Genomic DNA, 13880 nt, shown 5'->3' with positions numbered 1-13880 from the left:
CAATCTTTTCTTTTGGGTTTCTATTCGTGGAGGGATTGCAGTAAATTAGTTGAGCTGCAGGTTTGGGGATTCCTCTTCTTGCCCACCTTGCCTCTTTGCTGAGGAGTCCATTTAGCATTGCCTTTGAACATGCAGTCAGGCAAGGATCATTTGGAAGGGGTTTTTGGAGCTCTTGCGCAGATTCGTTCCCTACCCCTTCTTCATCGCGGCTTGGCTCTCTCAGACTGGGCCTCTAGTGCTTTATGAGACTCATGGCTTGTCTTGTCTTTCTCGATTCAACATCATTTGGTTGAGATATGCTGTTTTGACTTTATCCCCTACTCTCCCTATAGACTTGCAAATGCCTTGGTGGACACTTGTTGGGAGATCATGGCAAGCATTTTGGCCTGGCATATTTGGAGATCCAGATGTATAGAAGCACTTGCCAATATATGGACAGACATGATACACATTTGATGGTCACCAGGCTGAGTATGGAGGGGTCTTCTAGGGCTTCTTCTCCCAGAAGGACTTTCTTCATCAGTGACTGGAGAGGCTGTTCCTTTTTATCTTAGGGTTCTACAGGTTTGATTCAGCCTCAGTCCTGGTTCTTTTCTGGCTGAGTGGGGATGTAACCCTCCATGGTTTTCCTCATGCTATGCATGATGTACTCAAGTTTTTTCCCATACTTAATAGAAGTCCTTTTCATGATTTAAATTGACATATTTCAAAAGACTTATGCATGAGGATATTGCAAAATATGAAAAGGGGTAGGGATTTTTTCCTTTTTTGTACTCCCATAGCTTGCTATATCCATCAGGATGAACTGCAACCGTGATACCTTACATAACGCAGGTGCTCTTGGGACTTGTTCTTTGAGGATTTGTGGAGGGCTGCAAGCAAGGACAGCTCAATATTTTGTTTGAGCATGGCAATCTGGCTTCTGAGTCGAATTTTCACAAACCAAATGTCTCTTCTCAGTGCTTTTGGATGTTGGACGCTATTCAATGAAATTAAGATGAAGAATGATTATGTGCCTAAGCAAAGAAGACAGAGGAGGATGCGTGATAGGGGTGCTCTCTTATGATATGATTGATGAGATCCATGCTCTAGCTTCCAGCCCATGCCCTAACTGCTGATGGCCTGGGGATCGGCAATGGTGCAAGACCCTAAGCCAAGTTGAATTGGAGCCATAATGTGGAACCATGAGGATCATGAAAAAGCATGTAAAAATGGTGACTGTCTAGTTATGCAAGGAAAGGGAAAAAGCAATTGCGAAGAAGGAAAAGAGATGCATGACATAATGGCATGGAAAATAACTATCAATATCAATAAGTGGGAAAAAAAGCATATCAATTAAGTAAGAGAGTTTTGAAGCACCTTGTTATACATCACAATGTTTGGTAATGAATACTAGAGCAAAAATAAGAGTGGAGGTTTCTATAGAAGTTGCACATGAGAAATTCTACTAACAGCTGGAGCAGGTCTGTGAGTGGCGTGATAATTTGCAAATAATGTGTACAATAAGTCACCAGTGTACAAGCAAGTTTGTGATGAAACCAGGCTATAGGAACAATATCAATAGTACAGAACTGCTTTTGCGAGAAGGCTGTTGGCTGAGAAATTGGAATGGAAAGGAGGCAGTGGAGAATGGGTGACAAAGGAAGAAGGGGTGTGACGAGGCAGAACAGAACTAAGGCCACATATTGGCAGTTCTTCCTCAGTAGCTTTAGTACATAGTTTATGTAAGTGCTGGGACCTTTCAATCTTTTTGTACATGCGGCTAGCAATCTTTGAGGTATATGATGATAGATCTAGCAAATGAATGGCAGTCTTTTCTAATCATCGTTACAGGTTTCTGCCATCCAAAGATTTTTTTTGAACCTAAGATGGCTTTGTTTGTGATTCTTTTTTTGCCATTCATGTTCAATTATAGGTGTAGTTGATGCAGCTGTTAACGAGGGTTGACAGCTATTAAATGTTCAATGGCTTATGCATAAGTAGTAAGAAGTCTCCGGTTCTTGTCTATACATTGGGTTTTAAGTTTTTTGAAGCATGAACTGGCAGAGTATATTCTTATCTTGGTTCCCTTGGGGATGTTGTTGAAAGGTTGGGACAGCTTGCTTTCCTGCGTGTGTGCTTGTCAATTGAAAGCTTCTACAGTTGCACTTCTATCTTTGTGAGGACTATGGAGGAGACCTGTTTTTAAATCATTTGTTCTCTTTGTCAAGGTTTTGTTGTCTTTGGCTACCTTCTCTTTACGTTTTTTCTTTTATCCTTTCTCATTTCTGCACCTTGGCAGTTGTGGTTATGGGCAATAAAATGCAGATTGCAAGGTGGTTGTAGAAGCTCCTGTTTGCGCTGAAATGTTTGACTTTCTGCTACAGTATCATGAGACAGTGGAGGATGCAGATGCAGATATACGTGGCTTGGGGAGAAAGCTGCTGGCAAACATACGACTTCCAAGTGTAGACAGCTTCAAGTTTACCATTCAAATTTTGATGAATGATTTGCAGAAGCATCCAGAGGTGCTCTCTCTCTTTCTCTCTCTCTTTCTCTTTTGGCAGATCCTCTATATCTTACAGCATTGACATGAGCAGCGTTGGGGCCACATGTCAAATATTTCTTTCTCATAGCCCTTTCTGTCAGTAAATCTCTCTCTCTCTCTCTCTCTCTCTCTTTCCCCCCCCCCCCCACCCCGTCCTCTCCAAATCTGTGGTCCTTTCTACCCTCTCAAATCTTCCTCCCAAAATAAAATGGGCCCTTCTGTTAAATTCCAGTTCAATCATGTGATGATATTACAGGTGCATAGTCTGATTTACATTACAGTCATAAGGAAGGTTGTAATACCTTTTAGATTCTGGGAAAGCATACAAGAAGATTTCAAGCACAGGCATGCTGGACATACTGGTGTAGATTGGAAGTAAGACCATAAGACTATTTGTTTTGCTTGTACAGTTCTGATATGCGTTTTTATGTATCACCATGGTTATTCCGCAGGAAGAGGTCAGTGTTTTTTATGCACTGTACAGGCTTGGCAGAGCTCACAGTACATATATACAGCTCCTAGTGGAAGATTTTATGCAAGAGGTGAACACAGTCCTGAATTTTTTCTTGTATGTTTGCTTTGTTGCATGTCTGTTTCCCATTCTTTTCATCTGAATGGTGAAATTGCTTGCTCATTTGAAAGATGCCATGTGGATAATCATGTTTTGTTAGCTTCATATTTTCCTTGATTCAATGACGAACTGCTGCTCTACAATGTCCTTGCTCCAAATTGGATCACGATCTGGCTTGTAATATGGCTTCCTCACGGTGCGACTTACAAATGGACCTGTTGAGAGTGCACATTTTGTAAAAATTGTCCCAATTAGGATGGCCTACCAAAGATACGTGACTTCTCCTGCTTTGTTGCACCACACCCGCTCCTTGCTGTTTGAGCTTGGGCAGCGCTGGTGCCACACCCATTCCTCGCTGTTTGAGCTTGGGCAGTACTGGGCTTCCTGCTCGGGCGCCCTGCAACCCCCCGCCCCCCCTTGCACTCTTTTTTTCCCCTTTCTTCTGCCTGGCCCTGCTCATCGGGGTTTTTTTGGAGCGGCCTTCTGTCCTCTTCACAACAATCAGTCCCCTAGGGCCGTTGACAATCGAGGGCACTGCCCGTCAACTCATTGAATGGCGTTTTTTGGAGAGCGCTTCAACGGGTTCTATGAAGCCAGTTTGCCTGCAGCTCTTCAATTCTGTTCAGTTGGTGATTCCCTTTTCTTCGTATCCGGTGCAGTTCATGGAGCAGATTTTGCTCGTCGTTTCTCCCTCCAAGTGGTTTGACTGTTTGCGCATCCACATTCATAGTGTGCTCTCGTTTCAGTTTCTGGCACATGTTCTTCACGTGTTCTTCCTCAGGCACGTCTCGCTGGAGGAAAACAGACCCCCTTACACAGGTCTGAGCAGGTTTTTGTGTAGTTTTTTTTTCCCGCTGAACTGTAGGGAGGATTGGGATTGCTTGTCTCCCATCTCATGAGCAGGGTTTCGAGAGGTTACGGATTGAGTGTTTTCTCTCCGCCTTAATTGTGTTGGTTTTTTGGGGTTTTTTGTGCGGGCTTGGGATAGAGATAGATCGCCCTCCCAACTCTGCATAATGATTGCACTTTTGTACTGTATTGTTTGAATATAATATATTTCTTTTTCATTAAAAAAAATGTGTGAGACGTCTTAGTTATCGTTCTAACATTGGTCTCGATCCTTTGAATTGTTGTTTTTTATTCATCATCTCCACCTTCTAGCGCCCAAAGGTCCTTGTTGTACTACATGATTGCATTCCCTAGTGGAATCCTTTTGGTTATGATACCATTGGGAGAGTGTGAATTACTAGATGTATTAGTAGTTGGACTAAGTGTGAAGCATATTCTATTAGACATACAAGTTGGCAATTGAGACCCATGAACGATTAGACACTCTCATAGCAATTGATAGACGTGTTGATGAGAGTGAGGCCTATAACTGACATCGATTTAGCTATTGAGGTGCAATGTATAGCCAAGGATGATCTGGAAATAAAGGAGAATATAGAAGATTGTTGAAGAGACAACCATGGCATAAGCTAGACTTTGAAACATTTGGCGTTGGGACAATTGATAAGCTAGGCATCATCACATGACTTGAGAGGGCACATGATTTTTCTGACTTGAGAGAGAGAGCACATACTTGTGTTTCTTCAGATAGTGGGGCTGTTATCATAGCATATGGGCATCTTGCTCTCTGGATCATAGGTGTGAAAGGGGAAGGGAGCAACATGGAAGACCAGAGCCTTGGGCCCTTTGTATTGATAATACTCGTTCTCAACTCTTTAGTTATGAAGCTTCAGACAACTAATCATACAGTTGTATCTTTCGAACTTGGTATGCTCTCATGCTTTCCTTGCGATCCCTACCCACCGATGTATCTATTAAGTTTGTTTGATTGGGCGAAGGGTGTGTTGCTCATACTTAGCATCCGATTTCTGGCATATGCACTCGTTTGATTCTCTAAAGATGAGGGCCTCCTTAGAGCTTCTCTTCTCTCCTTTCTCTCATTAACATAGCACTTAGGACCTTGTCCCCAATGGTTGGTCCGACATGATGGATGGGATTAAGTATAAGAAGTCTAGATGCTAGCAATTATAGGCAAGGCTAGTAGGTCCCATGTTCACTTAGGACGCGGATAGGGTCTACCAAAAGGAAAGAAGTTAATAACCACAATAAGATGCTTCTCGTGCGTGACAGTGGTAACTATGGATTTTTGGTGTAGACATTACGGGCAAAGTTATTAGACCCATTGTACTTAGAATGTCAACAGAGCCTTCCAAAAGAGGAGATAGGAGGAAGAAAACCTTTCCTAGTTAATAAATTCTTCTCATGTGTCACAATAGTAACTTGTTGAACTTTTGGTGCAGACTCCTGGCAAGTATTTTTTCTTTTCTAAAGACAAGAACCTACTTTTAGAAAACTTGTGAAAAAATGATACAGATCAGCAATCCATGGGATGCTTGACCAATCAAAGGGGAGCAGCTAGCTGCTATGCAACTTGCTTCTCAGGACCCCATCTCAACTCTTTAAGTGTCCCAAAAGCTGGTGCCAACAACCCGGGTGGGAAGCTGTACAACCAGCAGGTTCCTTGATCCTTGAGTGTAAAAAGCTAGCAAGCCATGCCTCATGTTGTCTCAATGGACTACTATAGGAAATTTTTCCAAGTAACTCTAGACGAGTGGCGTAGTTTAGTGGTATGTGCTATACCCAAAGTATTTAGATTGCTACTTGAATACTTTTTGCCTTAGTCGATGGTTGACACACGCTCAGAAAGAAGAAGAAGATACACGGCTAGGCGCAAAGAGTTCTGAAGCCAAGTTACATCCTACCACGACAAGTGGAGCAGTTTTGGGAGTTCAACACCCGAAGGAGGCTGGCAGAAGCAACAACTATCCAACATGAGCAAGGAGATAGACTCGACCATGCTATCCCAAGGGTGGAGGTTGATTACCATGCAGAGTGAGAAGGATGTAATGCTGGTATTGGGCTGAGGTGTCCCAGAAGATTAGCGGATGAAGGTCTATCATGCCAAGTAGAATTTGAGCATCTTCTACGAAGAGCTTGGATTTCGAGTGGATGGCCATTTCCTTTGTATAACATCAAAATGAATGAGAAGATCAACCCATAGAACAAAGAGAACATCTTCAACAATACTCAGCTATCATTCCGGACGAGAAAGATTTGAAGACAAAGACCGGCTCAGCAGATGGTCGAAACAACAACTGACAAGAAGAGTGGTGTGCTTCCGATGGAGAGAGACACCATCGAAGACCTAAGGTGCCAAAGACTATTGGATTGGGGAGATCATGAGTCGAAGACTACTTCAGCTAGGTGGTTAGAGGAGATCATGAGAATGATTGGGGTCAAACAAGGTTGTCCTTTGTCACCAACCTTGTCTGGCTTATAGATCGACAAGCTCCTTCATCACGTCATTGGAAGGAGTAGGTTCACTTTTAGCTGGTGCCCTAATCTTGATTCTTTTGAAGGTTAACTGAAGTAAAACCAAGGTTATGATCTTCAACACATCTCGTGCAGCCGCGCATCAAGAGCAGTTTGTTTTTGACGGAGCATCAGTGGAGATTGTTGCATCCTATACAAATCTAGGGGTTCTCTATCTTCATGGTGCCACCAGCCATGTAGGCTTGTTAGAGCATAGGGTATGCTGCCGCACTAGCCAAACTTGAGTGCTAGTGCTTTCACAGGCATTTCCATGACCGCAGTACCAAGTCTCTTCTATTTGATTCGCTTGTCCGCCCAGTGGGATGTATGGTAATTCCTTTGGGGAGAGAGATTATTGGTCATGCATAGAGAGACTTCAGGTTCTACTTCTTGCTCGCATGATCCACACAACAAGCCATCGGTTCCACATCAGAGCGACTAGCAGCGTTTGGGACCACCCCTCTATGGTTGATGCAGCCTTCCATTTATCTCCATAGGGTTAGGGACTTTGGTGCTATGACATCCAGATGGCGTTGATTGCCATGGGAGGCAGAGGGAGATTACAGGGGCTGGTATGCTCAGACAAGTAGATGGTTGGTAGGCTTGGGACTACAGATGGACAGCCTACCACTGTTTCAGTGTAGCCTTGAGGCTCCATCCATTGGGCTCAGTTGTCAAGAGGTGAACTGGGTCATTAGAGGATCTATTGCAGATCCGACACATAAAGGACATGCATGTTAGCACATGCAATGCATGATAGTGCACCAATCACTATGCTTATTACCACCTTTAATGCATATTAGCCCTTGGAATGCCTGTTAGTGCATCTACTATGTGACACCTACACTCTTATTTCCGAAAACTGAATGTGACATTTAGATTCATGGGTGATGGCACGCTTCTTGGTCCACCTAGCCTTTCTCTTGGAGCAAGCTCTCAACAGATTTACCTGCACGCTTAATCCACAGAGCCCACAATTCCCTAGAGGGATCTAGTTTGCCACATGTCCTCATTCTAGGGTACCTCTTAAATGCATCCTTATACCCCTCTCTTGGGATATCAATTAATTCACTTGCCCCTAGGCACATTTACACATTTAATGCATTTAATACCCATAGCCTTATACCCCTTTAGTCCGTGCCCTGTCACCCTCACCAAAGACCTCGGCATTCATCCTTTTGACCATTTACATGAAGCCCAATAAATATAATACAAACATTGATCCTCTAAAGGAAAATGTCCACTGACCCTTTTGAGGTCATGTTACCTCAACTTGAGGGTAACATTCCTTCCCTCTTCAGGCATCAGCGTCCTCGATGACAAAGTCTGGGAACACTCTCCACAACTGCTATATGGATTCCCATGTAGCTTCTGATAGAGGTAAACCATGCCATGCAACCAACACCGTGGGTATCTTCCGATTGCGTACTTGCATTGTTCCTCAGTCCAGGATTCTTGTTGGTTTGCGCCTTGCATTATCCTCTATCTCCCGAAACAAAACAACGCCCTCGATTAGTGAGTCACCTACGTGCAAAAACTTCTTTAAATGAGAAACATGAAACATTGAGTGCACCTTAAAACCCTGTGGTAATTCTAATTTACGAGCCACCTTGCCTATTCTTTTTAGAATTAACCGCGGCCCACAATATCGGGGTGATAACTTAGCACACTCTCGTGCAATCAAAGACTTGGAGTGCGAAGGAACTTTGAGGAAAACTTTTAGTCCAATTGTAGTTGGATTTGCTAGTCTATAACCATAGTTTAGCTCGAACAGACTGAACCCTGTAAAGGAATGCTTTCTATCATTGTAGGAAAATTCTAAGAGTGGCAACCACTTGTCCCACGTATGTTGCCTCAATGAAACATATGCTCTAAGCATGTCCTCTAAAGTCTGGTTGACTATTTCCATCTGATCATCCGTTTTTGAATGATCCCCACTGCAGTCTAAAAATGACTGGTAAATTTAACATGCTTGTCTGACACTATGGATTTGGGTAATCCATGCAAACAAAATATATGTTTAATAAACTGGGGCACTAACAGACTCTCTAGTTGGAATGAAGTGAGCCATCTTGGTAAGACAATCAAGTACGACAAGGATAGAATCATATCCACTTGAGTCGTAGGCAGACCTACAATAAAGTCCATGGAAATGCTCTCCCGCCTACCTAGTGGTATTTCCAAGGGCTGTAAAAGTCCGGGTGGCTTCACTTGTTCTGCCTTTCTTGACACGAAAAACGTGTCACATATTCATAAATATGTTTTTTCATTTTTGGCCAAAAGAAATCTCGTTGCATGAGATCATACGTCTTTTCGACTTTTGGATGTCCCGCACATGGCCTATCATGGCATTGTTGAATGACTCTCTGCCCGAGATCATTTTGATTAGGCCAAAGGCTCTGGACAAACTCGTCCACCTTTTGAGTTTCTCATGAGAGCACTCTCTAATACCGTGAAATTCATATGTCTGGCCTCGAGTCGGAGCTGTCGGCGAAGAGCCTTACACTCCTCATCGTACCAACTATTGCAAGGCACAGAACCAAAGAGGTGGGGGTCTAGTGGAGCATGTGGTGTATGGGAAGGCGTGAAGGGCAGCCTCGTGGAATGAGCGGCTAATCAGAGCAGCTTGGTCCTCTAGTAGGGGTATGCGATCAATGTATGTGAGTAGTGTATACAGCCGTGTAGAGTAGACGGGTGCTAGGTCGTGATTGAATTGTATATCATGATAAGTTGGTGTGTGATCGATGTGATGGGTGGTACCGTGAGACGGGGTGCAGGCATACTGAAAAAGAGGTAGGTGTGATTTGCCCTTGGGGGTGCGGGTGAAACGGAGAAGTCCCTAATGTGCGATGTGAAGGCAAGGGATCCCATGATGTAATCAACTACGCTAGACCCTCCCCCATGTGGAAAGCAAGTGAAGCCACCTGAGGAGGGCCATAGCTTAAGGCCATTTTATATGACAAGACTGTGCATCCTGCCCATATCCAAAAGTGTGTGACCGTATGATGTGACTAGTCCCCATCTGTCAGCGGATACCTATGTTAAGCCTGCCTCATTAAGGTCAATATCTGGCAGCAATATGGCATCATCTCGGAAGTCCAGAAGAGTTACCTAACATGTGCTCGTCCTCGCGTTGAAGTCCCCAACTAGAAGGACTTCCCCGCGGCTCGAGATATCTAGGATGTTTGGATGAAGATATGTGTACGGAGATGTCTCGTCCTCCTCGTGTATATCCCTGGCAAAGTGGATGTCTGAGGTGGAAAGTAGCATACTGCTATATAAAGATCACAGCTATCTATACGCCGGATACGGACCCATAGGAACCTCGAATGTACATCCCTCCTCTTCACTGAGATGACTCCAAGGAGAGATGATCTGTAAAGTACTGCCACTCCTCCAGACCCTCGCACTCCGCCTGTCTCCCTCATCTCATCTTTGAAGGCTGAGAGAGAGAGAGAGAGAGAGAGAGAGAGAGAGAGATGATTGTATTAAAGTCCTCTTGAGACCCTTCAGAATCTATGGGACCGGTGCTCACTATCAACAAATAGTGATCTTTTACATCCGGGGAAAGAAAATATCATAGATTTACTGTGTAGCTCTGAGCTAGCTTGTGTGCTAGTCCAAGTACTTTGTTGCAGTGCTCCAAAACTTGTAGCTGGCTGATCTAATAGAATTTTCAGATTGCCTTTGTTTTGTTGGAGAGAGAGAGAGAGAGAGAGAGAGAGAGAGAGAGAGAGGCCAACTTGATCATGAAAGATAGTGAAATTCTCTCCTGCTTTCACTCCATACCTTTGCAGCTTTACATATGATGTAGGCACAATGGATGATGCATATTCAATGTCAAGAACATCATCAGCTCATGTTTCTGTTTTGATCTTTTCACTGACATGCACTCTTCTTTTTCACCTTTTGAACAAATCCGTTTTTTTGGTTGGTGGATTTGGGGGGGACGATTTGCAGATGAAATCTACCTTGTCAGGAGATGTGGGCCTTGATGCACCGCGTTGTGGATGCATCCTCATTCTCTTTGCAGCAGCAGCAGCATCCAATGCCAATTTTATCTCCCTTGTACCAAGTGGAATCCTGTCAGTCACAAGGGTTTTGAGGCAAAATCTTCCACCAAAATGTCCAGCCTTAGAGGTGGAGTCAATTCATCCACAAGCTCAGATTTTTAGGTGGCTTGGTGCAGTTACAGAGCAGGTAGTTGATGTAAGTGATACTGTCACAACAAATCGGGAGCATCATGAGTATCGTTTTGGGAAGAATAGTGTGGCCTAGAAAAGAATAGAAATGTCACAGCTGATAACGAACTACTGTTTTTTCCCCCTCAGGAGGAAAAAAATCTCAAAGATTTTCTCACAAGTACATTACAAACTGCAAGCAATGCTAAAAGTATGCTAGAAGGTGGAATGCTTAGTAATGCATGTCGAACGTTAAGGTAAACAATATTTCTATGACTTCAGTGGTTGCGCCTTTTTCATCTGTCTTTACAGCTCAATAATGCTTCGCCTTTTTGCAAATGATGAAGTGGATGCAGAAGGGAATTGAAGTCAATTCTTGGAAAGCTCAAAGATCAAAAGTCCATAGCCACTTTCAGCTTGCATTATGTTCAATGCTTAGTTTTAATATCACAGAGTTGGATGCATTTCCAGCAAAAAGAAACCCAGAGATTGGATTTGGCTTACCTATGTTGTAAACTAGACTTTGTCATCAAGTGCATGCAACATACTTTCACTGGACATTCGTCAGAACAGAGACTTCAGCTTCTTGAATTGAGTATGGTTCCAGTTGTTTGGAGAGTCGCATCAAAGGTAGGAATGGCAGTTCAGAGTGAACATAACAAACTGGCTTGTGCTATTGCATCAATTGAGATGCTCACAGAGGCTGGTTTTCCATTTACCCCTTTCATGGAAGGGGTAAGAGAGAGACTTCTTAAGCACATGGCTGCCTCAGACTTGGTCAACAGTTTTAAAGTTGCACGCCAGTTGGCTTCCTCATACTGGCCAAAATCTGTCTCCATCAATGACAGCCTTAGAGAGCTGAAGGCTGAATTGTTTGTTCCAGGAAATGATTTTGAGCGTCCTATGTCATTTATGCCAGGTTTGCCTCTTGGTATCTCTGTCAAAACCCGTTTAAATCAGAGTGCATGTAACAGCAGGATTTGGGTGCGTATGCAAATGGACTCTCTATTTACACAGTATATGTTTCTCAATATTGAAGATAATGAGAGAGTTGAACCCATGGCAACCACTATTCAGGTTTATGGTTTGCCGAGTGTTTCAAAATGTACATTAAAAGTTACCCTGCTGCTGGAATGTCCTGTGGAGGCAGGGACGTTTATTGGTAGAGGTCCCAAGGGGTTTCTTTTGCCTCTCACCCCTGAAAAGGAGATTCACCTAGTCTCTATTGAAGAAACAGCAGCCAAGAAATCTGCCATGTAATCTATATTTTGTGAGGTAAAGGAAAAGAGCACTATGAAGATGAAAATCTATAGTAGAGTTGTGGAGTCGCAGCCTGCCAATAGTGCATTCATTCTTTCTATTTTAGTGATGTGTTGCCTATCAGGTATCTTTTCCATACTTGTCTTGGAGAGGATAAAATGAAATACTAGACTTCTTAGGCAAGTGCAGCTTGGATGAAGAGAGTAACTCCTTTTTGATTAGACGCCTCCTTTTAGTTTGTCACAACTGAGTCTACCTTCATCTTTGAAGTTTTGACAACTCCTCACTGTGTAGACCTTTGTATAAATTAATTAATAATTAAGAAATTAATAGAAATTAGTAATTAAAGAATTGATTATAAAATAATTAAAAATTAGCTAGTAATAGAAGGTTCAAGCCTTAGGTGGGCACATGTAAGGATCAAGTCCTATGTGGCCACATATTAAGGGGTGTGTCACATGTGGCCTCTCACATTCTCTTTCTCGTTCATTGTACTACACCTTTGCTTCTACAAATCATAATTTTGGGAGATAGATATATATAGTGTTGCAAAAACACTATTTTTGGAGTCTATTAGGTCAAGATCAAGTGAGGGTGATTGATTTGGGAAAAAAGTCCAAAACAAGTTCAAATTTTTTGAATACAATGTTCACACATATCCACACACCTACACTTGCACATCCATTTACACAATGGAATTTGTATTGAGTTTTTGTCAGCATGCTGAAGGTCAAGGGCAAACCAGTCATGATCAAGGCTAGCATTAAATGAGAGTATAATAAAAAAGCAATCTACATTCTCTAATCCAAGCTACACTTAAAGAGAAGTGTGTATATCTTAGCCTCTCTCAAACGAGCGTGTCCAAGCAAAACAAGTTAGAAGATAGCTGATACGGTAAAGTAGTGCTCAAAATACAAACAATTCGACAACGTATACCTTGGATGAAAACTTGATAGGGGAAATTTACAAGTTTGCATACCATGATAGACACTATATGTGTGGATGAATTTAAGAACATGCCTAAACTAATCCTCAGATTGCTCTGGTATTTTTGCATCATACTCCTAATGTGAGAAATGAATGCTTGCAAGCCTTTCATTTCATCCATGTTAAGTGCTTTGTTTTTTGTGAGAACTAATGTAGTCTCCTCCAAGGGGATTATTTGTTCTAGTAAAGCGTATGGTGCACTCCATAAATGATATGTGTCCATTGAGTAGTACTTCCACTGCATCATTGGAGTGTTGTTATGCATGCTAAATTAGTAGTGTGGTTTGGTGTGTCCACATAGTGCATCATCTGCTCATTTCAAATGTGCCTCTATGAATGCTCTTCAATCTACCATCCTCTCTAGGATAACCACTTCTGGCATTTTCTTTTGAGAACCTCTATATCGACGTTTCATGTCATCCATTGTCAAAACATCCCTGGACTTTTAACTCTCCGGAGATAACACTAAATATTAGATCTATCGTCTTTGTGTATATGGCCAACAAGAAGAAAATCGACTAACACTTGTTCAAATATTTTCAAACCAACTAGCATAGAGCACAAAGCAAAAATGTATCTATTCTTATTTTCTTTCTAGCAATTATTAGTTTGTATACACAAGATGTGAGATAAACATCCACGTGCATCCTCGACCTTTCGTATTCTTTCATGATGGATGTTGCCACTTGGTTGCTATCATGTTCATACAAGCTATCAATCCATAGATCACAAAAGAGTTAGAATGCACACAAGTGTGTTTTTAGTCCACATTTACCATCCAATGGAGGCAGGGTGTTTCTGAATGTAGGCAAAGTTGTATTTTGATCTGTGCCATCAATGGTGATGCACATAAACTTCTTGATATTTGAAATAGCTTCCTCCCTCCAAGAAGCATATACTATTGGAGCATCTTGCACATGACTCCGATTCTTTGCTTTGATGGCGTCTTGCCATTGCAAAATTGTCCATGTCA

General features: G+C 42.5%; 1 protein-coding gene across 4 annotated transcripts in view; it reads left to right on the top strand.

The window, feature by feature from the left end:
• SIEL (ARM repeat superfamily protein) overlaps window positions 1-12014 on the top strand; it is a 51918-nt gene extending 39904 nt beyond the window's left edge. The window contains exons 5-9 of one of the 4 annotated variants that reach the window (XM_087398887.1): window positions 2367-2507; window positions 2980-3069; window positions 10440-10688; window positions 10811-10917; window positions 11017-12014. In XM_087398887.1, coding sequence (XP_087255013.1) covers window positions 2367-2507; window positions 2980-3069; window positions 10440-10688; window positions 10811-10917; window positions 11017-11920 — 1491 coding nt within the window. In that variant the 3' untranslated portion in view covers window positions 11921-12014. Of the gene's footprint in view, window positions 1-2366; window positions 2508-2979; window positions 3070-10439; window positions 10689-10810; window positions 10918-10972 lie in introns of all 4 variants that reach the window. The other 3 variants (XM_087398880.1, XM_087398872.1, XM_087398894.1) reach the window with 3 other exon arrangements.
• The last annotated feature ends 1866 nt before the right edge of the window (window positions 12015-13880 follow it).

This window comes from Dipteris shenzhenensis, chromosome 3 (assembly GCF_047967505.1).
Source record: "Dipteris shenzhenensis isolate YYH24624 ecotype China chromosome 3, Dip_SZ_1.0, whole genome shotgun sequence".
NCBI lineage: Eukaryota > Viridiplantae > Streptophyta > Polypodiopsida > Gleicheniales > Dipteridaceae > Dipteris > Dipteris shenzhenensis.
The sequence above is the reverse complement of the archived record's forward strand: the minus strand, read 5'-3'. Positions and strand labels throughout refer to the sequence as shown.